General features: G+C 41.4%; 1 protein-coding gene across 2 annotated transcripts in view; it reads left to right on the top strand.

Annotated features, from left to right (window-relative positions):
- LOC145992174 (uncharacterized) overlaps positions 1-24,148 on the top strand; it is a 53,774-nt gene that overhangs the window by 16,003 nt on the left and 13,623 nt on the right. Inside the window, exons 2-3 of one of the 2 annotated variants that reach the window (XM_083128471.1) lie at positions 7,696-7,787; positions 14,914-15,368. In XM_083128471.1, coding sequence (XP_082984597.1) covers positions 7,786-7,787; positions 14,914-15,368 — 457 coding nt within the window. In that variant the 5' untranslated portion in view covers positions 7,696-7,785. The remainder of the gene's footprint in view (positions 1-7,695; positions 7,788-14,913; positions 15,369-24,148) is intronic. The other variant, XM_083128472.1, reaches the window with a different exon arrangement.

The following is a 24,148-nucleotide window of genomic DNA, read 5'->3' as shown; positions in this document are numbered from 1 at the left end:
GCTGCAAGATGCAGGAAAGCATCCATTTGCAAGATTTGATATCTTTACAAAATAATACCACTTAAATTCGTCCTGCACTTGCAAAATAAGATGTCGTTAAGTGAAAATATATAATATTCATGAAATATCTTCTGTGATTTAGTCACTGATGGTGAATTTTTCCTGATAAACGCGGAAATGCGAGCGCATTCCGAATCTAACTTTCATTTGTTTCAGTATGAAGCTTGCCGAATTTGACGTCATTTTTGGTGCACTAGTCTGATACACGCTGGTGAAATCTGGAAAGCGTGGCATGACTGCTTGAAGCCACGTAGGTGAAAGAGATGCACTCGAGCGTGGGAACTGGAACGAGTATGTGCGAGCAAAAGTACTCTATCCGTGCGATTCGGCTTTTGATTGATTAATTGATTGGTTTAGTTTATTTTACTTCGCGTTTTGTGCCTCTTGGCTAATTTGCGAAGATGGGGATAAGTGATGAAATGATGAAATTGATGAATGGACATTCACAAACAACCAAGCCCGAGCGGGCCTCGAACATAAGTTTCTGCTTCGTCTCGGTCTCGGTCTGGTCCTCGAACGTCACCGCGACTGCGCTCGTATGAGAACCAGGGAATCCCCTTAACTTCGAAGGAAGCCAAGACCACAAGCGAAACCGCAATGCCTTGCCGCCAGGAAAGAATGATTAAAGTGCTGAGATAATTTTTGCTAAATACTCACGGAAATCCATCACTCCGGTAGTTCCCCTTTCTTCCTAGCGATCGGCGAAGCTATCACACCAGAGATAAAATGAGGAAGCACGTCCTGCTTTCTCCAGAAGACGAGTGGCACGTCCGGTTGCTGCAAGTCTTTGCTGGTGACCTCCATCTCGTATCTCTCCCGTACGTGCTACGGTAATAAGGTGGACCGCAGAATGGGGCTGTTGACCCAGGGGCGTAGCTATCGGCTGAGTGAGAGTGACTCTCAAGGAGAGAGAGCCAGAGAGCAAACGGAAGATGAAGAATGATAAGAGAAGGGAGAAGAAAGAAAGATTGAGATAATAAAGATATAGACAAGAAATGGAGAGAGAGAGAGAAACACTCTGTCTCTCTCTCTCCCTCTGTCTGGGCTATCTATGCCACGTGGTCCTAGGCTATGAATAGAAATAAGTTTACCAACTCCTAAGAAATCAGGTTGCCAACTCCTAAGAAATCAGGTTGCCAACTCATAAGAAATGAAGCCCGACCCTGTGGCCGAGTGGTTAGCACATCGCGCTGCGACGCCAAGGGTCCCGGGTTCGAATCCCGGTCGGGCTTGGTTGTTTGTGAATGTCCATTCATCCATTTCATCCTTTCATCACTCATCCCCATCTTCGCAAATTAGCCAAGAGGCACAAAACGCGAAGTAAAATAAACTAAATCAATCAATCAATCATAAGAAATCAGGTTACCAACTCACAAGAAATCAGTTTGCCAACTCATAGAAATCAGGTTGCCAACTCATAGGAAATCAGGTTGCCAACTCATAGGAAATCAGGTTGCCAACTCATAGGAAATCAGGTTGCCAACTCACAAGAAATCAGGTTGCCAACTCCAGAATCACCATCTCACTGATATGAATAATTTTATATACAATTTCTGATCGATTTTTCTCCTGTATTTTATTCTCTAGACTTCAGGCTTCGCAGATAGCCTAGTTAGCCTAGAATATACGATCCTGATAGATAGATAGATAGATAGATAGATAGATAGACAGACAGACAGACAGACAGACAGACATATCATTACTTTAAACATAAACATACTACTAATTAACATTTTAGCTTTACTGTCAAACAGCTTAACACACAGCTTCCACAATGAACACCTCCATATTTCAACGAACTCATAAACAAAAGCATAAAGATATTTCACACTTAACAACAGGGTACTTCCATGACCTTGAATCAAACTGAGGTCCTCCACACTGTCTACCAGGGTCTCGTAGACAACACTTTTGACACGACCCTACAAGAAAAAATCGAGTGGGGTCAGATCAGGCGAACTATGAAGATTTGAGTTGGTGTTTTTTAAGTCCACTTTGTGCACAGTAATCGTGACTGGACCTACAGTTTAAAGTGGAATCCGAACCACTATGTGCCTCCACCGGGTATCGAACCCGGCACCCCTTGATTACAAGGCGAGAACTATGAAAGTGAGCATCCCTTCATTAATTTCATCCCTCATCCTCATCTTCGAGATTAGCCAAAAGTGGCAGAAAAAGAGAAGTAATGTAAACAAAATCAATCAATTATATTGTTTAAACAAATATTAATTCCTGGGCACGCCACAACAAAAAATAGAGCTCAATCTATACAGTCTTGTTCCGTTGGGGGGGAGCTGTGTTGTGAAAGAATTAGGAACAAGGTTCTTTCTTTGCGTCGCTCCCTTGTGATTCCTCATCTTGCGTGGGACGGAACAAACTGAAGGCGGTAATGTTTTCTTTCTTTGCATCGTGTCGTTGAACCACTCCTAGCCTTTTTCAAGCTTTGTTTTTACTGCATAAGGGGGAATCCCTCTCTCTTTCATGACCTCCTCGCCTGTCCTTAGTGGTAACAGCCTTTCATACTTAGATTGCAGTGTTGCTAATTCCGATAAGAAATATTGAGTTAAACTGCGCAGAAGAAATCTGACTTAATTAACTTAGTTTATTATACTTCGCTTTTCTGACACTTTTGGTTAATCGTGAAGATGAAGATGAGTGACGATATGGTGGAATTGAAGAAGGGACACTCACAAAGAACGTCTATGAGCGGACGGGATTCAAACCCAGGACACCTGGCGTCTTAGTGCACTGGATTAACCACGTCGCCACGATGTCAGCGAAAGCTGACTTGAAAAGTCAGGTTTAGAGTATTTTGTGATGCTAACTAAAGTACGTGCTATCATATCTTGCCTTGACAAGAATTAAATGAGTTTTTCTTTTGTTTTAAGTCCACTTTATGTACTGATACGCTAATCGGGACTGAACCTACAGTTTAAAGTAGGATTCGAACCACTAGGTGCCTTCACCTAGGCCCCTTGATTACATGACGTTACCACTGCACCATCAGATAGGCTTTTGTACACGATTTCTTTTTACATGAAACGTGAATTTTTCAAAAATTCTTGTTTTTCCAGACGTCAAACAATTTGTGAATATTTTTTTTTCACTTCGTGTTAATAGCAATGCCAGATAATGTTTACAAGGAGGGTTGGAGGAGAAGTGGAATATAATAAGAGTACACAAAAAAATTCTCCGAAGTTCGTCGGTTAATAATGAATATTGTAATAATGATGCCGTTATATATTGAAAATGAAAATAGTTTCTCCTAAAAATTTAGGGCAAGTCGTCTTTTAAAAGGGGTTGCTCACCCTGCTCCCACTCTAGCGCCGTTACTGCTTCCTTTGCACCAGAGCAAATCACAACTAACTAGTTTTTTTTCAGTCATCTAAGTCATTTGATGTTTATATTTATCACAAATGCACTTTTTATCGAAATATGATAATGCTACATCATTCTCGGGTATTCGAGTCCAGGAAGATGATGGAATAGAATTGTTGTTTTGATTCCACTTTATACACAGAGAGGCTAATCGGGACTGGACCTACAGTTTGAAGTGGGATCCGAATCACTGTGTCATGTGCTTCCACCGGGTATCGAACCCGGGACCGGTTGATTACAAGGCGGCGACGCGAAGAAGTTATTAATAGTGTCGAGACCTAGATTTAGTTCCAAGGTAAAATAGTTGGAAACACTGATAGATTATCACGATGACTTGCACCTCAAAAGCACCTTTTTCGCTGTTACATCATACGACTCCAAATAGCATTGAAAATTCCTGCCTTTGTCGGTTTCGTGTCTTTAGAGATCTTGAAGAGCGATTGTGTTATTTTTCTTTCCACCGAGGAGGCAACATTGATTCAAATGACGATCGTATCAATTTAGCGAAAGCAAGAACCTGGCAAAACATCCAGATGTTATCAAATTATCCCAAGTTCTACGAACTGCGAGTTCCGGCGACGTAGTAGCGCAACAAGTGTTAATGCAAGTTAAAAAGTCTTACTCTGCATATCATTACTAGAAATCTGCCTTCGCAGGTTTCAGAAACTTTGATCCTATGAGTGACGTTGAATGTTCTTTTGGAAAGAAAGAAAAAAACTTATTTATCACAGGCCTCGCTAGCTTATACGCCAGGAGTCTGTGTACTAGACAGGAGCGTATATTCTAGGCTAGCTAGGCTATCTACGAAGCCTAAAGTCTAGAGAGTAAAATATAGAAGATAAAATCAATTAGCAATTGTGAATAAACTTACTCATTTCAATAAGAGGATAATGGCAATTCTGAAGTTGGCAACCTGAACTCTCAGAAGTTGGCAACATGAACTCTCAGAAGTTGACAACCTGAATTCTTAGGAGTTGGTAACCTTAATTCTTAGGAGTTGGCAACCTGAACTCTTAGATGTTGGCAACCTGAACTCTTAGATGTTGACAACCTGAACTCTTAGGAGTTGGCAACCTGAACTCGTAGGAGTTGGAAACCTGAAATCTTAGGAGTTGGCAACCTGGATTCTTAGAAGTTGGCAACCTGGATTCTTAGAAGTTTGCAACCTGGATTCTTAGAAGTTTGCAACCTGAATTCTTAGAAGTTGGCAACCTGAATTCTTAGAAGTTTGCAACCTGGATCCTTAGAAGTTGGCAACGTGAATTCTCAGAAGTTGGCAACCTCGATTCTTAGAAGTTTGCAACCTGAATTCCTAGAAGTTTGCAACCTGAATTCTTAGAAGTTGGCAACCTGAATTCTTAGAAGTTGGCAACCTGAACTCTTAGAAGTTGGCAACCTGAATTCTTAGAAGTTGGCAACCTTGATTCTTAGAAGTTTGCAACCTGGCTGCCGTTGGGATGGCAACGTGACTTCCTTGAAGACGTCAAGAGAAAGCAAAATTGATGTGCCTAACCAGTTACAAGCTACCAGGGGTTTAGGCTAGCCTAGTCTTCTCCACACCTCAATAGCCTAGGATCACGTGTCATAGTGAGGTAGTCCAGGTCTTGGACTCAGCATACGCCACTGGTACTAGAGTACTCCATGGGACCACTTTTACTCCTCCTTACTCTTTCGAGTCTCACTCGCTCGAGCGTATACAATGGAATATAATTTTAATGTGACAATGATCGTAGACACATATCCGCCCTGACAGTTTCAGCCCACAATCATCTGCTTCATTTTCATATATCACTGTATTGGTAAAATAGACTAAACTACATTTTAACATGGAGATGATGACTATGTTCAATTAAGTTTGAATTTCGCTGCATCTTTCAATTCACGATTCATACTTGAGGCCCCACAACCATAGGCAAATTACGGTCATACGTGTACTTCTGGGTTTCGAGCGTAAACCGCTCATTTTGCCTGTTCGAGCGGTATTTGCTCGAGGGAAGAAGTTGTCAATTCCATACGCTATCTAGCGTCGTTCTTGCGTACTATTTGGCGCTCGAGCGAAATACTCTCGCTGCAGCACTCTACTGTGGAACGTGCGAACGAAAGCAAGTAACTCGAGAGGGCTCAACCAATGAAAGGGATTGCATGGAGGGGGCAACGCGACTGGAGCAGCGCTCAATGCTTTGCTCCTCCAACGCGCTTTCACCCTTTCTCTATGGTTATGCACGACGTTGCTACACATACCCTTGAGACATACTAGACTATCGACGATACAGATTTATCGATACACGTCTCATCAACTTCATAACGATATCCAATCGATATTATTGACCACATGTGGAAAAATCGATATCGCACAGCCATACGGCTAGCTTCTGGGAGGGTAACAACCATAGGGGGAAAACTCTGTTTGTTGTCTTTACTAGTGGATAGATCCTTTAGTCTATTTTTTTTCGATATAACTGATTTTTCCTACAGTTATTCTACTGGGACTAATCAACTTATTTTATTATCCATCATAAATATAAGCTTTTCCTTTTTCTAGAACTACAATCAAATCACCCACGTCAATTTCCAGAGTGGTTGCTTTGACTGGGCTGACCCTGACCCGTTTGGTGACGCCCGTGTCTGCCACCACTAGGACACTGTCTTATTTCGTAACGATCCATTTTCTCATCCATTTGCGAAAAATGGATGAGAAGCCCAAGCATTCCATCCCGTGACGTTCTCCTAGGTACGGGGGATCGAACTAGAGACCTTTAGGTATCCCACTGGGTGATATAGCTCACTGATGATTCATCCTCTATATTGAGCGACTCGCTATTCATGGTAAGCTTGATGGTAAGAAGCGAGAGGTAATAATTACCCACATGTGAATGGCAAAACCCAACGCTTGAGTTTAAACCCCTACAGACTGGATCAGCGTTTCTTTCAGAAAATTTGCTTCGGGGGGGAAGGGGGGCATTTCAGAGAACCGGGAGGGCGTTGTGAATCTCATCTGCGAAATACAACATATGTGCGTTTAACGTTGAGAATTAACAGCGTTACAGGTGGGAAATGACGTACAGTAACAAAAATAAAGTAGGATGCGGAGACCTAAGTATACTTAGTAATTCAATGTGGAAAGACATAGATTTTTTTTCTATTTGTCTCTGTTTCTTTTTATTAGTCTGTTGTCTAACATTTACAAATATTATCTTGAGCAATTAGCATTACAATAGTGACAAAGTAATGCGGTCCGATGCGAGGGAAACAACGGCAGCGAAAAAATTTTATACTTTGGTTTTTTTGTACAATTTTGTCCGGTGGGGCGGAAAGGTGCCTGAAAGAAACACTGGACTGGATCAGGATGGCGTATGGAAATACCTGTCTCTCACTGTGTGGAGGTGCTCCCTCGAGGTGTCGAACCACGGACGTGGTCAAAACGAAGTGCCCGTTTGTTGTGCAAGTCTGGAAGCCCAGACTTCACTCCCTTCTTCTACACTTTTAGCTCGTGCTTCTGCACCCTCTGACTGAAAGTTTAGAACTGACCACTGACCTCCGTTCCCCCAGACATTTATTCCACTCGAATTTACTCAATAATGCCGACTCAGTTACCTGTAGTCTCTTCCTGGATTGCAATTGTTCACACCTGTTTGCAACGATGGCGATCAAGGAAGCTCAAGGAAGCTTGGCAATGCCTGACAAGACATTCCTTAGATGTTTCTCATTATTTCCTGACTGGAAAGGTGATGGCTAAATGTTTGGGGTTCGGAGTTATTTGTACTTTACATTTTAGAGATTCTACAGATTGTTACGATTTTACTTTAACGCTTACTTTTTGTGATATAGTTAATCTCTGTCCACACTTTCTTTCCTCACACATTGCCTGCTAACATGTACAATCACCGGCGATAAAAATGGTCACCTAGACCCTGAAATACTGGCTTCCCAGCAAGGCGTTACGTGTGTTGCAGAACTCTACGGCGATAGCAGAACTTCCTATTCTGAAGTTGCTATTGAAGTCGGCTGATCGTCGTAGAATTGGACAACACACATAACGCATTGCAGGATCTAGGTGTCCCATTTTTTTTTGCCGGTGACCGTACACTGAACATTTCTTGCAATGATTTAAACAGTACTTAGCTCTGCTTCACAACACTGACTTTAATATAGGCTTATGCAAACTTTAAATTCAATTTTAATGTAGCGCCTTATTAAGTAATATCTTACTTGTTGCATGTTTTATGCTAGTCTGAGCTATAATAGTCTTTATTGCAGAAACACAGCTTTAATAAATTACAGCCTCTCTTCAACTGACTGGGATAGCTTCTAAAGGGACTTTTCTGAAGACAGTAACAAATTGCAAATATGTAAGTCACTTATTTTTGCATGGCAAATAAATGCATGATACGCATGGCTAATTTAAGATAGGTTCTTCTTATATTCTTCAACAAAGACAAATGTTTCGAAGTGATTGTGGTAATTTGGTTTGTAAAAATCTACTCTAAGCTAGGCAACTCAGTTTGGGTTGAAAGGTGATATATATATATATATATATATATATATATATATATATATATATATATATGAGTTCTGGCAAATAGAAATATTGTACGAAGACATTTTGGTTACCTGAAAACTGTGAAGTAATCTGCATGTATTCTTAAATACCATACCTGGGGGGATTCTAATATAACGTAAATAAGCATTGTAATATGTTAGTTAAGTGTTTACGATGCTCGTGTGTGTTGTTGTAAGTCCACTTTATGTACAGATAAGCTAGTCGGGACTGGACCTACAGTTTAAAGTGCTCCACCGGGTATCGAACCCAGAACCCCTTGATTACAAGGCAATGACGTTACCACTACGTCATCGTGGAGGCCCTCGATGCTCGTATAACTAGAAATAACCCTTCATTTGATCATTTATATCCCTTGTCAATCATTTTTCTTATAAAATAACTTTACTTTGGCATAATGTTTCAAGAGATGTTTTCCTCTTGTTGGTTAAAACACTGTTTAAAACTTTTAAAAAAAATTGCCAACCCAGTATTAGGAGTAGGCTATGTGGATAAATTCTCAGCACTGGAAAAACAAAAAATTGGCATCCGCGAAATGAATCTGCTCAACGTAGAAGTTTACATAATAACGTCCGATTGATGTAGGTTTTATATTGTCAGTCACAATGCGTAGGTAAACAATAATGCAATGTGCTAAATTATGATTACATGGTACGAACAAAGCTGAGCTCGTCTTCCTGTTTGTTTTGAACAATGTGAATTTGTTAAACAACAAAACAAAAAGGCAAAAATGATACGCACTGGATGCCGTTCGATAACCCAGTAATCTTGTAATCAAGCATTAATCTCCAGGGTCGATGACACCGTAATTCCAGCATCGAATTTCATTCCATCAAAATGTAGCTGTTGACAGAAAAATCAAGTGCTCGCGTGACGTAATCATTCGCATGACTACGTTTTCAACATCAGGCTTTTTGCAAGCTTACTCACTCGAAGCGAGGGTAAACAATCAGTTGCGTATTAAGAATGTATCTGGTGTTTACCAGTTGACGAGATAGGCACGGACTGGTACGTACGGTGAGATTTCCGGGTTTCAAAGGGGGGAAGGGGATGCAGATACGTAAATGATTCCCTCAGGGATGTCAAATATTCGGTGATGCGAATGAGGTCGTTAAGGTAAAAATTCACGGATTTTTTTTTAATTTCGATTTTTCTTTCTCCGCTTCGTTAACAGCGAAATGGCGCTGAATTGTTCGGTGCAATTTTTTAGTTCTGCAAGAGAGAATTAGCAATTTGCGAGAGACTGCAAAAATTTGCAAGTATTCGTTCAAATCGACGAGGGGAGAGGAGGGATGACTTGCTTATGTTGCAGCAATATCACAAATACGCATTTCATAACTTTTTCGGGTTATTTTGAACAGAGACGGCAAAAGGGACGGTTGAATTGATCAACCGCTCAGGGCGTCGAATCTCAACGGGCGCTGAAATTAACATAAATATCTACATATGCTGAGTGAGACACGGCGGCGGTAAATTTAATTAAAAAAGTGAGGGGATAGAGTCGGTAAGCTTTCTGCAGAATGGCTATACGAGAACTGCTGGAAAAGTTTTTGCAATCAATATGAAAAAAGACATGTGAAATTCTGGGAATGGCTTTATTGTTTTTCAAAGTATTCACCCGTAAGATCGATACACTTTTGCATACACTCAAACCAATTTTGAAAGCATTTTTTCCACTCTAAAGCTGATACCTCAGAAACCGCTGTTCGGAATGCGCCAACAGCTGCTTCAGGCGACACAAATTGCTCACCACGCATCTTATTTTTCATGTGAGGGAACAAAAAGAAGTCATTAGGTGCTAAATCAGGTGAGTACGGAAAATGAGTCATTAATTCGACATTTTACTGGACAAAAAATCAACAGTTTGGTGTGCTGAGTCGGAATTGGCGTTCTCGTGGTGAAGAATAATGCGACGATATGGGTTTGTTTTACGCAATTCATTGATGACCTCTGGCAAAAAAATTGTTGTATACCTTCAATCTTCTAAAGCTATTGTTGCCACATGTCCGGTATAACCGAAGAAACAAGCAATCATTTGCTTGGCAGTTCCCCTCGAACGAACAACTTTTGTTGGTTTCGGCTTACTTTGAAACACCCAAACAGTGGATTGCTGTTTAGTTTCGGGTTCGTATGAATAGATCCAAGTTTCGTTCCCTGTGACGATGTAGTATACCAAATTTGACTTGCCTCGGTTGAATTTTTTGAGCATTTCTTTACACCAATTTACACAAGCCTGTATTTAAGCTTCGGTCAAGTCGCGTGGGATCCAAAGGCTTGAAAGTTTCCGTACGTTCAGATGACCAGGCAAAATCGTATGTATTGCTTTCATGTCAATGTTCAAGGACCTGAATCTCACGGTATGTCACATGCCGATCTCTCTCAATCATTTCACGCACAGCATCAACATTACTGGCAACAACAGACGTGGATGGACGACCTTCACGAAATTCATCACTGAAAAATGTGCGACCACGCTGGAATTCGGAAAAGCAATTGTACACAGTCCTATTGTATGGTGCTTCATCCCCAAAAGCCAAATGAAGTCGCTCGATGCATTGTTTCGATGTTAAACTACATTTGAAATCATTAAAAGATCATTGCCCGAAAGTGTTCACGAGAAATTTCCATTTCTCACACGAAACTACTTCTTCAAACTGTTGTGAAATATAATAAACGAATAGGCTTAAACAAACAATCAAAGATAATTTAAACATAAAAAAGGTCTTCCGATTTTTATAATAGCGGAACACTAGCGCCACTGTTGGTGGTAGTTTGCAGAAACTTTTCCAGCAACCCTCGGATAATTACATTTGTACTTAGGGTATGCTCCATTGTGTCTGCTTTTTCGTCTATTTCACATAATTCTCATTGTCGTGATTAACCTAACAAGGGACAGAAAAGTTATGGAAAATGAAAAAAATACAATACTAATTTCACTTGGTGACAATTTTCTACTCAAATTTTATATTCGTATTTGTGGATAAAACTGTCATTTAGATTTAGCAATAGCAAAACATAACACGCATTAAAAATCAAGATTTTCAAGGACCACATACCCACTAGAATTTATCAGACTTTACGTCATCCTGAAACCATCCTTAAAAAATTATATTCATGTTTATTTTTTCAATATTCCAGAATGTTAAACAGTAGGACCATAATTTTTTTCTCGTTTATTTGTAGACTCCCTCATCAAAAATATAATTAGTACATTTAACCGTTAAATAAAATGAACTCTCACAAGATGGCAGTCGTAATAAGGGTGAAAAATTGCAACAAGTTGATTTTGTTCCTTCCTTCCTACCACTGTACAACATTGCTTCACAAAATCATATCAACCAAATCACAGAATATAAACTTCTTAGTTCAAATCTGGCCTTTCTTCCTAGAATACTATTTAACCAACTTTAATTCTGACATTAACTAACATGATCCCGGACGGGAAACTTATGATATCCTATTCCGTGATGAAAATGGACGAATGAAAATTATGTAATGCTCTAAGAGGAGCCCGTAGGATTGTTCTCTTATTTAAAACTGGCTTCAAGTGAGCCACCCCAAAGGCTTCAAGAGCACACACATCTGCTACCCACTCACTGTAGAAATTTAATCCTACTGCTAGTGACATCTAGACTTGATACACACAAAACGACTCTACAATAACTGCCAAATGCGAAACTCGCTGGCGGAAATTCTTGAGGAGTTACCTCATTAGATCTGCATGTGGCAACCCCCCCCCCCTCTTCCCCTCTCGGTAACTGCCGTCTTAGAAAGTTGCAAGGTCCCGGTCTATTTTAAACCCTCGTTGTGTCGTTTGCCAAAAATTATCGGAGAGTCCGTGAAGTGAGGAAGGGTGTTGACTGCTGGATAGGAAAATACTCTATTGCCAAAACTCATGTGTGTGTTTGTGGCTGCGAGTAGGGAAGGGGGGATGGGTGTCAAAGGTGGTCATTTACTCAGCTCAGAAAATGTCAGGTGCAGTGTTGCAACACAAGGGCATATTTATCCACTATTTTTAATTTAAGGCACAGGCACGTACCTAGAATGAATGGATGACTTGAAATTTTGGGGTGCAGCGGCGCATATGGTCATTTTGCATCCTTGATGGGGAAATATCTTCCCTGAGAATTTTTAAAAAAAGGGTGTGAAAAGTCCCTTGAGAAAGGCTAAAAGTGCAAGGTTATAAAGGGGAACGAACCGCATTAAAAATGTAAAAGAAAAACTTTAAAAAAAACGCTAATAAAAACTTCCTCAGGGCCATTAGGAGAGAGAGAGAGGGAGAGGGGAAACTCCCTCCTCTCCCCCCTCTCTGATGGGTTTCAGGTTCTCAGAGAAAGAGAAGGAGAAATTGATTGTTTTGGTTCATTTTACTTCGCCTTTCTGCCACTTTTGGCTATCGCGAAAATGAGGATGAGTGATGACGTGATGAAATTTATGAAGGCACAAAGATTCACAAAGACCACCCATGACCAGTCCGGGATTTGAAGGAGAAGATAGAGAAAGAGAGAGAACGAAGGAAAGAAATTCCTCTCTCTCTCACACACACACACACACACACACACTCACACACATACACACACACACCTTTCTATATCCCTCTCTATCTCTCTCTGCCCGCCCCCGTGGCGGAGTGGTTAGCACATCGCTAAATATCACTTGAAACGTTTACCGAGCCATTTCACAAACGCTCCACTCGGTGCCATTGTGCTGAGAGACCTTTCAATGTAGCCACCTCCCCCATCCCACTGAGTAGATGTGCTCCTGTTTGAGATACACTTTAGAGTGTTGAGATGTTACATAGTTCCCCTTTCTCCTTCTAGACGAATTTCAAGTGAACTGGCAACACTGCCTAACAGTTAATTGTAATAAAATTGTTTATCAGACAAGTGCCAGCGATATGCATGCCAAAAGACGAAACTATGACGTCAGCAATGCTGCAAAACAACATAATTTTCTCCCACTGGATATTTCCTGCATTTATCACACAGAATAACCAAATAAAAAAGAACCAAAGGGTGCTCCGCATAGAACGCCGAATTTGAATCGAGTGCTATTGTTTTGTTTCGGGGTTGGCAGACCTGTTCTTACCAATGTTGGTATCTGTTGTCATGCCGATTAATGTAGCCTCAATTGCTTTGACTCGTTTGTTGTGGTTACGATATGGAACAGTTTACGATTGAGCAACGTGTTCTTACTGTGAAGACATTTTACCAAAGTGGTGACCAGGAATGGCCGGCAAGGTCATGTGATCTTACACCCTGTGATTTCTTCTTATGGGGGTTTGTGAAATCACAGGTGTGCGCCAACAAACCACGAACCCTCTTGGAACTTAAGGCGGAAATCATACGGGTGATTGGAGGCATTGGAACAGACATCTGCGAGAGGGTTATCAATAATTTTGTGGAGCGTATAAATGCATGCAGACTCAGTGGGGGTGGACATATGCCTCACATTGTCTTTCATACGTAAATGGGAGATGTTACTGCTTACATATATGTGAAATATAACTATTTCCATGATATTTTCCCTATTTTAATTTAATTTTCTAATTCGGCGTCCTATACGGAACACCCTATATATGTTAAAAACCAAACAAGAAATCACACGACCCGTGGGGGCACATGGTGGTTTGGAATCCACTTTAAACTTTAGGTCCAGTCCCGATTAGCCTTTCTGTGCACATAGTGGACTTAAGAACTCAAACTCAAAAAAGTAAAACTACGAAAATCACGCAATTCATACTGAATATTTTCATAACCCCCATACATATCCATACGAAGGACATTTTTACATGTCCGTGAAATTGTAGTAAGATATCATTTCCCTATTTCCCCCGCTACACCTGCTAAACATATCAAGCTTACTCTAAATGAAACAGGGAGGTAAACAATTTTACTCGCATGCTTATGACAATTCATTTTGCTTCACAACATTGCGACGAACAACTAAATTATGACTAATGCAGCGCCCTCTATGATTTGTTGCTCGAAACCAGGATCTAGGTATTCCATTAATTAATGGCATATTTGATCGATTGATTCATTAATATACTTAATATTATTTCGCTTTTCTGACACTTTTGGCTAATCACGGAGATGAGAATAAATGGTGAAATGGATAAAGAGACAGTTACAAACACACATGGATAACACAAGCCACACAGACAGTGGCGGCAATTAGGGGGGGGCAGTTGCCCCCACCACACTTTTTCCCACTTTTGCCCCCGCACTATGCTAAACCTTATGTACGAAGGGAAAGTAAACTGCCATTGCCCCCCAAGTTTTGGAACCCAATCGCCGCGACTACCCTCAGAGGATTTTACTGGCTGTGAGTCTCAATAGTCTGCAAAATGAAGTACAGGGTGTCGATACCCGGTGGAGGCACATATAGTGGTTCGGTGTGGTTATTACATTTTCGAACAAAAAATTATCATTGTGTAAAGTGCTACATACAAGAAATTTGCCATTCAACCGGCATTCAATTTCTGGCGGTGGGGGGCGTAGCCTTCCCCTGTCCCCTCTCTTCCTGCCGTCCCTCTTTCGCTTTTTGAGAAGTCTCACTCCTGCTTATTTCCGATTACCAGTGAAACAAACCTCTTCCAAAGGTTTCAATATATTATTTTTATTTGCTTTAGTTTTATATATTATTATATCATTTCTAGATACGTGGGACGGGTGTGGAACATTCAGAAGCTCTGCACATAAAAAGTGGCACAATGTATACTGAGGGTTGACCACCTCTGATTTAAATATTCTGAAGAAAAATAATTGGACAATGAATCTGTGCTAAACTTTAAAATCTCCTATTTGAGGATATTTTCTGGGGTTTTGAAACATGTAGTCTATGTATGTTTATTTTGTGTTACGATCGAATTATTGTTGTTTAGTCAATCCTGATTGGTGGTCTTACTTCCGCAGGTTTTCGCCCATCTACATCTGCCCAATGCCGGCAGTCAATCAACAGAAGGGCCCGCCAGCCCAGAGAACAACATTCAGGCCCCCTTGGGTCAAGGAGAGCGCGGACCCACCACAACCGAGCGGGGCCCCGTGGAGGAGACAGAGCAGGGACGAGCCGTCACCGAGCGCACCGGTGGTCGCGCCCAAGGAGGAACCCAAGAAGCCCCAGAATTCAGCCGCCAAGAAGACCAGCACCGCAAAACCGACGGCTTCCGGAAGGAACTCGGCTCCTGAAGAACCGGTCCCCGCGCCCCCTCCCGGCCGGAAGCAGAGCAAGATCACCATCATCCCTTCGAAGCCCGCGCCCCCAGCGGCGCCCCAGCCGAAGGAGAACGGCGCGGTGGCCCCCAGGACCCCGCCACCCATGCCTGCGGCTCCCCCTATGCCTCCGCCACCACCTCCTCAGCCGAAAGCAGGTAAAGTGTTCTGGAGTCTTTGTGTCGTCCTCTTTCCGTTTGATTCCTTCCAGGAAAAGGTTCAGGGTGTTAAAAAAAATTAACAAGTTAACACGTTCACATTTTCCCGTTGATTTATTGATTTTTATACAGGGTGTCCGAAAAATGACGCAACCGAATTTTGAACGTATGTAACATTTCTACAAATAGCGATAGAGACATGAAACTTACACTGGGGATTAACAACTTTGTCTATGAGGATTTAAAAAAAAACATTAAACGAGAAAATCATGCTATATATGAACGTTCAGTATGCGCAAAAAAAGTTATTGACGTGTAAAAACGTTTTTGTACAAAGTATGAAAAAACATGGATAAAAGGCAGCTGTGAAGTTACTTGGATTTGTACCAACGGTCTGTGTAGACATTTATCGAATTGATTAAAGATTGCATTTTATGCATTACAGGCGGTTTTATGGGGTTAATTTTGGCATATTCATGAAAAAGTATGTTGTTTTTGTTTTTTTGAAATTACGAGGTGTACTGGCAACATTGGTCATATCAGAGGCCAGTACCAGGTGTGCTATGTTATTGAATCAATGCCTATCAAATTTCAACTCTTTTATTTTGCCTATGCATTGATTGAATAACATGGCCAGATGTTGGCACACCTTCTACTGGCCTCGGGCACGAGTAGAAATTTTGGAACGGCATGAGAATTCACGTTCTTCATGAGAAGATTTTTGGAACGGAACGATAAAACTCGCTATCTTCAGGGGAAGATGATTTTTGGAACGGCACGATCAGGCACGCACCCAGGAATTCCTTTCAGGGGGGGGGGGGGCTCAACACCATTTTTTTAAGAGGTATAGTAAGAACCTCACAATTGTATGTTTAAGATCAGTGGTGGCAATTGGGTTCCAAAACAGGAGGGGCGAAGGGCGGTGCAAGGAAAGTTTACTTTCTCTTGGTAGACAAAGCTTAATATTAAGAGGCCATAATGTTGAGGCAAAAAATGGGGAGCAACTACCTCTTAAATCGTCGCCACTGTAAGGCTGTCATTTTAATCAGAACGTGAAATCGGATTTTTTTTTACCACTCGACTCCTCTGTTTGGATGCATTAACATTGTGTGCCGGAACCATCTCAGTATGTGTGTTTGTCCATTTCTTCTCATCAGGCATAAAAACATCTATGGTGTCTTTGAGTGTTTTTACGAAACTGTTACACATTCACGGGATGGATAATCCACTCGACAACGCGAGATTCAAATTGTGGGCTGCGAACTGGACGCAGAGAGCTCTCGAATATTTCTCTCTGATTCGAGCCTGAACACCACTAACGTGTCTTGTCCTCCTATGTTTGCAGCTCTTATAAAATTGTTCAGATTCAGGCCTTAGCACTCACAAGTGTTCAAAAATGTCTGTCACAGCTTCCGCTGTCTTGTCATATAAAAGGTAAAGGTAAAGTGCTCCCCACGCCATGAAGGCGTATAGGGGGTGTGGGGGTAACGCCCCACACTTTCTTGATCCGGTCGTGAGTGGAGGTGATGTGATCAGCATCACGCCCCTGCCCGCCTTTACCCCCCAGGGTTTCCCCCAGGTACCCACGTTATTCGACGCTGGGTGGGCGCCGGGGCCGCTTCCATCGTTAGAAAAGTTCCCGGATTTGAACCGGCCGGGGATCGAACCCGGGACCTTTAGCATGGTAGTCAGACGCGTTACCGACTGAGCCACCGCGGCTCATATATCGGCAAGAAACAAAGGAAGTCTTCTCGAATACAGGTGGATCACGGAACAATTAATGCACAATGAAAACCCTTCCGTTCCCAACACATCTAATGTTTCGTCTCCCAGTATGATCAAATGCTTATTCATTTATCTCCAGTGACGTACCCAAGGCAGGGTTGTTGAGGTCATAACCCCATTTCACCCAGTATTCCTTTTATTTAAAAGAAAAAAAAAGAACGTCAAAGACAGGAAAAAATGGCAAAATCAGGATTGACCACCAAAAATAGTACGCGTAACCCCTCTCCCTTCCGAAAATCCTGGGCACGCCAGTCTTTATCTCGGACACATTTTTTAAAATCAACTCACCAGAAGTTTTTATCATTCCGTATTCGAGATTGAAGTAAGATGCGTTCTTCCTGCAGGTTTGGATATGATCCTTTAGGGTGCTGTCGTCTGCCTGCCTTCACACCTAACCTTAACAAGGCCCTAATTTTCCATCCTTGTAACTTCAAGACTTAGGAAGGTTTTAGACCGAAGGGACACGCGATACATGTCGATTGGAATGGGCCAATCAACAGCAACGTTTCACACCGTAGCGACACAAAAGGCCGCACAAACCTAATTTCGACTTGTGAAATCCTCAGTTGACACGGTGTGAAATCTCCCTTATTAGGCCACTGTCATTGTCACCTCGAAGTAGTAGCTCTTCTTGACCACAGAAGAAAAAAAATCTACTTAACCGGTGGTAATGATCCTCAGTTTTCTTCTCTCTCCTATATTTTCTGTGCTTATTCACTATACAGGCAAACCTTATGATTTGATATACACAGGACATGTACTATGTAGACATTTTAACGAAAAATCGGTTAAGTCAAGGATGGCTAAGTGGCTCAGTTGGTAGAGCCCTGATTCGGGTCCTGGTAGAGCCTGCAATTTCCGCCTAAAATGTCTACATATGCAACATCTTCTTGCTTTCTCTTCTCGACATTCATAAAATTTTCGGCTGTCTCTTTATGGTAGTTAAGTGTTTGAATGTGTTTCGAACCTAGTAGGCTTAAACAAAAGTATTTTTTATAGCATGAAATTCTCGGACTGCATATACGAAATTTAGTTGTGGCAAAACTAAATCATCACTCAAAACTTCGATTTTCAGTTGATCTATGCAGCTTATTTCTGTTTTAATATACCACTCCAATATCCGGTACTGCTGAAATATTCACTTTAGAGAGAGAGAGAGACCTTCGATCTCTTCGGCCCTCGACCTGAACTAGCACTACATTGAGGCCCCGGAAGTTCTACTATCGTCAATGTCTTGATTTTCGAATCACTATATCTTATAAAGCAACCAGAGGACGCTGACTGATCACTAATCGACTGTATGAATTGTCACACTTACCTCTGAAATCTCATTAACCGATTCTTTGTACAGATCAATCCTTTGTACAGATTGATTCCGCGAATTTATATCCTCATTATATTCTAGCTAGAACGTTCCGCAGATAAAACGATTCGTTAATATTGCCAGTAGTTGACTCCTTCTCTCATTCAAGAACATACCCTCTCCCGCCTTCCAGAGATTAGAAAATACAACGAATCGCCCTACGTGTGGCGCTACCTTTGTTATGCAGCTTCAAAATGCTGACAAGTCTCTACATAGTGCTGAAGTGCGCTGCGACAACACCGAAAGCGCAACAAAAGTTTACGTGCAATATTATCAACAACAGGGTTACGGAACATTCTCCGTCTTGCCTCGATAATTATTTCTCTGCTTAAATTATTGTCACATTATTTTATTTCACACCACAAGAAACAAAAAACCTCATTTTATCTAGTGTAAACCTAAAACTTTCGGGGGGCTCGACCCCCTAAGCCCCCTCTCTGGATACGTGCCTGGGCACGATGCAGCTCGCTTTCTTCAGGGAAAGGTTTCTGAACGGTACGATGAAACTAGCTATATTCAGGGTAAGATTTTTGGAACGGCAGATGATTTTTGGAACGGCATGATGCAACTCGCTATCTTCAGGGAAAGCTTTTTGGAAAGGCACGCGATGCAACTCGCTATCTTCAGGGGAATATTTTTGGAACGGTACGATGCAAATCGCTATCTTCAGGGGAAGATTTTTGGAACGACACGCGATGCAACTCGCTATCTTCAGGGGAAGATTTTTGGAACGGTACGATGCAACTTGCTTTCTTCAGGGGAAGATTTTTGGAACGGCACGATGCAACTGGCTTTCTTCAGGGAAAGGTTTCTGGAACGGTACGATGCAACTCGCTATCTTCAGGGGAAGATTTTTGGAACAGCACGATGCAACTGGCTTTCTTCAGGGAAAGGTTTCTGGAACGGTACGATGCAACTCGCTATCTTCAGGGGAAGATTTTTGGAACAGCACGATGCAACTCGCTATCTTCAGGGGAAGATTTTTGGAACGGTACGATGCAACTTGCTTTCTTCAGGGAAAGGTTTCTGGAACGGCACGATGCAACTCGCTATCTTCAGGGGAAGATTTTTGGAACGGCACGATGCAACTGGCTTTCTTCAGGGAAAGGTTTCTGGAACGGTACGATGCAACTCGCTATCTTCAGGGGAAGATGATTTTTGGAACGGCGCGATGCAACTCGCTATCTTCAGGGATTTTTGGAACGGCACGATGCAACTCGCTATCTTCAGGGGAAGATTTTTGGAACGGCACGATGCAACTCGCTATCTTCAGGGAAAGATTTTTGGAACGGTACGATGCAACTCGCTATCTTCAGGGGAAGATTTTTGGAACAGCACGATGCAACTCGCTATCTTCAGGGGAAGATGATTTTTGGAACGGCGCGATGCAACTCGCTATCTTCAGGGATTTTTGGAACGGCACGATGCAACTCGCTATCTTCAGGGAAAGATTTTTGAACGGCACGATGCAACTGGCTTTCTTCAGGGGAAGATTTCTGGAACGGTACGATGCAACTCGCTATCTTCAGGGGAAGATTTTTGGAACAGCACGATGCAACTCGCTATCTTCAGGGGAAGGTGATTTTTGGAACGGCGCGATGCAACTCACTATCTACAGGGATTTTTAGAACGGCACGATGCAACTCGCTATCTTCAGGGAAAGATTTTTGGAACGGTACGATGCAACTCGCTTTCTTCAGGGGAAGATATTTGGAACGGCACGATGCAACTCACTATCTTCAGGGATTTTTAGAACGGCACGATGCAACTTGCTATCTTCAGGGGAATGTTTTTGGAAAGACATGACGAAACTCACGTTCTTCAATAGGGGACTTACAGAACTACACTATTCATAACTGATTTAAGGCATTAATCGCTTCAGAGTTTCTGAATGCACCCTCTGGAGGGTATGACGCAAAAATTCCGGAAATAGAGAGAGTAAGACAATATTGAAAGGAGTTTAAGAAAATTAGCCACAAAAAGTTGTGCCGCTCCCCATACAAATACCTCTAATGAATAAGTTAAATTACAGTAGCGACATTACTACTGTAAATTCACTGTAAAATTTATTGTGCTGAAGGAATTGCTATTCTTCAGATTACAAAATGGGGGATGGTATGATGGATTAGATATCTGATGGAATTGGCAGTTGGCTAATCAGAAAATCAAATTTCTCATTAGAAATAAAATCAAGCTGTTACAAATAGTTTATCATTCGCATCGCGCTGATCCTGTGCACCAATTCGAGAATTCCTGACCATGTTCACATAAGCCGGATATGACGACAATCCTGTTTACAATGCGAGCTAAAATATATCCACAATGGTGGAAGGTTCTGACGTGGAATATAGCAGATGTCCGGTGTCGGTCCGCCAAAGTGTTTATCCTTTGGAATCGTCGGTCCGTCTTCTCTAGAGAAGAGAGAGAGAGAGAGAGGGGGGGCGGTAAACCGTGCAACGTAACTTACGACACAGCGAACTTTGGTCACTTGCCAGTGGAAACGGTTGCGGGTTTTAATTTTAGCCTCTTGGTCAGTCCGCGAATCGCAACCTTGGCTAGCTTTTTCGAACAGCGAGATATTGCTGAATGGCAGATGAGTTAGCACCGGAGGAGATTGATATGAGAATTGGAGATGACTCTCCCTCCAAGACATCTAAAAGTGACAAAATCTAAATTAGTACACAATAAAGTGTTAATTGATTCTAAATGTCAATAAGATTTTTACCAAATATTTGTATATTTGGCAAGCCCGTAGCGAGGGGTAGGCTGAAGGGGCTGAAGAAAAATATTAAAAAATAAAAGACAACAAAGTCAGAAAATGCTATGGAGAAATTTGCACTTGGCAGAGATAAGGGTAGAAGTTGAAACATACAAAGCGTTACTCGACTCTTGAAGACCATTGTTATTCATTGAAATCAAGAATAGTTAAATTCTAATTATTTGCTTATCGCGTTTTATAACTATTTTGTAAATTTCACTTAGAATAATGTGTAATACATAGTTTATAACAATGTTATTTTTTCTAGCGAAGTTTATTATTTTTAAACTACATTTTTTCTACTGAGAATGTACTCCACACTGTGCTTCTTTTCCTGACGATACGCAAGGCAACGCCGTACAGGCGTTTTTCACCTTTTTTATGGGTGAGATTAAAATTAATAACATTTTTACGAAATAAATGCATGTGTATATAACACCATGAACTATCATTTATGAATATACCACAATATTTTGAGTATGGGAACTTTTCTAACGTTGGAAGCGGCCCCGGCGCCCACCCAGCGTCGAATAGCATGGGTACCTGGGGGAAACCCTGGGGGGTAAAGGCGGTCAGGGGGGCGTGGTGCTGATCACATCACCCCTACTCACGACCGGATCAAGAAAGTGTGGGGCGTTACCCCCACACCCCCTATACGCCTTCATGGCGTGGTGCTAAGCACAGGGGAACACTTTACCTTTTTTTTACTTTAGTTTTATGATAACACCGGAACCTTTCATTCCAAAAAAAAAAAGCAATGATTTTAATTGTTATTCTTAACGGTTTTGTCCTATTTAATTCTAACTGCTGCTGGAATTTTCTGTTTCCCAAAGTAACAGTAATAGTACGTTTCTTTAGATGTTGTTCAGACACTAAGACATAGCTGAAATATTCTTCAATATGTTAAACTTTTTTCAAATCAGAAATGCAAACTAGAAGCTTTAAATACCGGGTTTCCCAGAAGTCTTTCCCTGATTACAAACTTTATTCATATCCGCTATATGCAATGTAGAGATGTGAAAGTGGTGCCAAAATGTTGGAAAACTAACCAAGTTTATTTGTTGCAGGTTTCAGTAATGTGGCTGTAGTGTAGCAGTGTCGGTGCCAAGGAATCCGGAATTAATGCTCTTGACATCGGGTGGCATCTTTCCATACAATGTCTCTTGGACTTGACAGGATTTGGGAATAAAGATAAATTCTATTTTTTAAATACCAACTTATTGATTGCAGATATTCTAGACGAAAGAATTCTGTACATTTGAAAGTTCCTCTGCACTGTTATTAGTGATCGGGTGTCGTGATACCAGAGGATATGCCGAGCTTTTTCCTGATTTGTGAACATTTCCGGTTTTCTGGGCACTGACACTGCTACACTGCAGCCACGTTACTCAAACCTGCAACAAAAAAACTTGGTTAGTTTTCCAACATTTTGGCTCCACGTTCACATCTCTACCTTGCATATAGCGGATATGAATAAAGCTTCTAATCAGGGAAAGACTTCTGGGACACCCGGTATAACCTAAATTATTTTTAATGAGCTTATCTTTATTTTCTCATTTCAAAATTTGTAGGATGAAAATTTCACAAACCATGGTGTAAGAAGAAAATATCGAAGATGATATTTGGAGCAGCGGCGGGCCAGATTAGGGACACGAGACTAGTCTCGGTGTCGTCTCAGGCTGCCCTGTAAAAAACGAGACCGAGTCTGTAAATTCAAGACAAGGACGAGACTTCGTTTGATTTGACTTTTGTTATTTATCGTATCTTTTCAGCCAATTTTGGCTAATCGCGACGATGGGGATGAGTGATGATATTGATGGACACTTAGAAAGAACACCCATGCCCCCTGGCGTCGTAGCGCGCTGTGCTAACCACTCTGCCACTGCGTTCTTTTGTGCAAGAGTACGTTTCTAAATAGGTTTCCTTGCTTGTAGAATACATGAGAGTAAAGTATTCAGAGGTAGATAAATAACAATATAAGCTCAAGTAAAGATGCAGTCACGAAATGAAGTATGATTTGTTTCCTTGTCTCGTAACCCTACGCCATGCTGACATAGACTTCAAAATCAAATGGTTGAACGTTTAAACTTGTGTAACTACTACGTGAGGGGAATTCCTGTTAAGAACTAGTTTGGGAAAACAACAGATAAAAGATACAGGAAAATTAAAAAAAATCCCCCTTTTATGCCACCGTTACAGATTACGGCAGAAGAGTTTTCTTTTATTTGATGAGTTATTACTACAGTTGAACAAAATAATCAACCATAAGTGCTACAAGTACTACTGTTGATCTAGTCAGTTCGTCAATTTAATCATCATACTTTTTCAGTCTCTGGATTGGTCCAGAAGCAAGTAAAAAATCTTCATCTTCCAGAGCGTTTTGCATTTATATTTTCCATATTTTACGTCGCGTTTCTACCTCTTTGAGCTAATCGTGACGGTGAGGATGATGACATGAAATTGATGAAGGAGCTGTCGAAAAGGAACAAACATCCAACCCAGGACTCGAACCAGGATTATTTTCTACAAAGATCGTTGGTCAACAACTCAACGTGTTGCTAACGGTATCGAGCCTTGGCAAAAGCTTGATGAAGTTAAGATTGAGTGTCCTAGACTCTCGGCCTCGTGCAAGAAGGAAAAATTTATCTAAGTGTATATTATTATGGCACACCGAAACTGATATCTTCGCATGAAACTTATATTTTGTTTATACTAAGTACATGGACAATCCACTAGCGTCAATCGTAATCCTGTGCTGCGTTGGTTGTATATGTATTTCAGTTAAAAAATATTTTTCTCGAAAGTTCGTAGTAAGGTTCTGCAGGGATAGGATTTCGCTCGAACGCCAGATAGTTCTCACGGACGACGCCAGAT

This window comes from Lepisma saccharinum, chromosome 9 (genome assembly GCF_977018435.1).
Source record: "Lepisma saccharinum chromosome 9, izLepSacc3.1, whole genome shotgun sequence".
Classification (NCBI taxonomy): domain Eukaryota; kingdom Metazoa; phylum Arthropoda; class Insecta; order Zygentoma; family Lepismatidae; genus Lepisma; species Lepisma saccharinum.
This window is presented reverse-complemented; position numbering and strand designations above follow the sequence as displayed.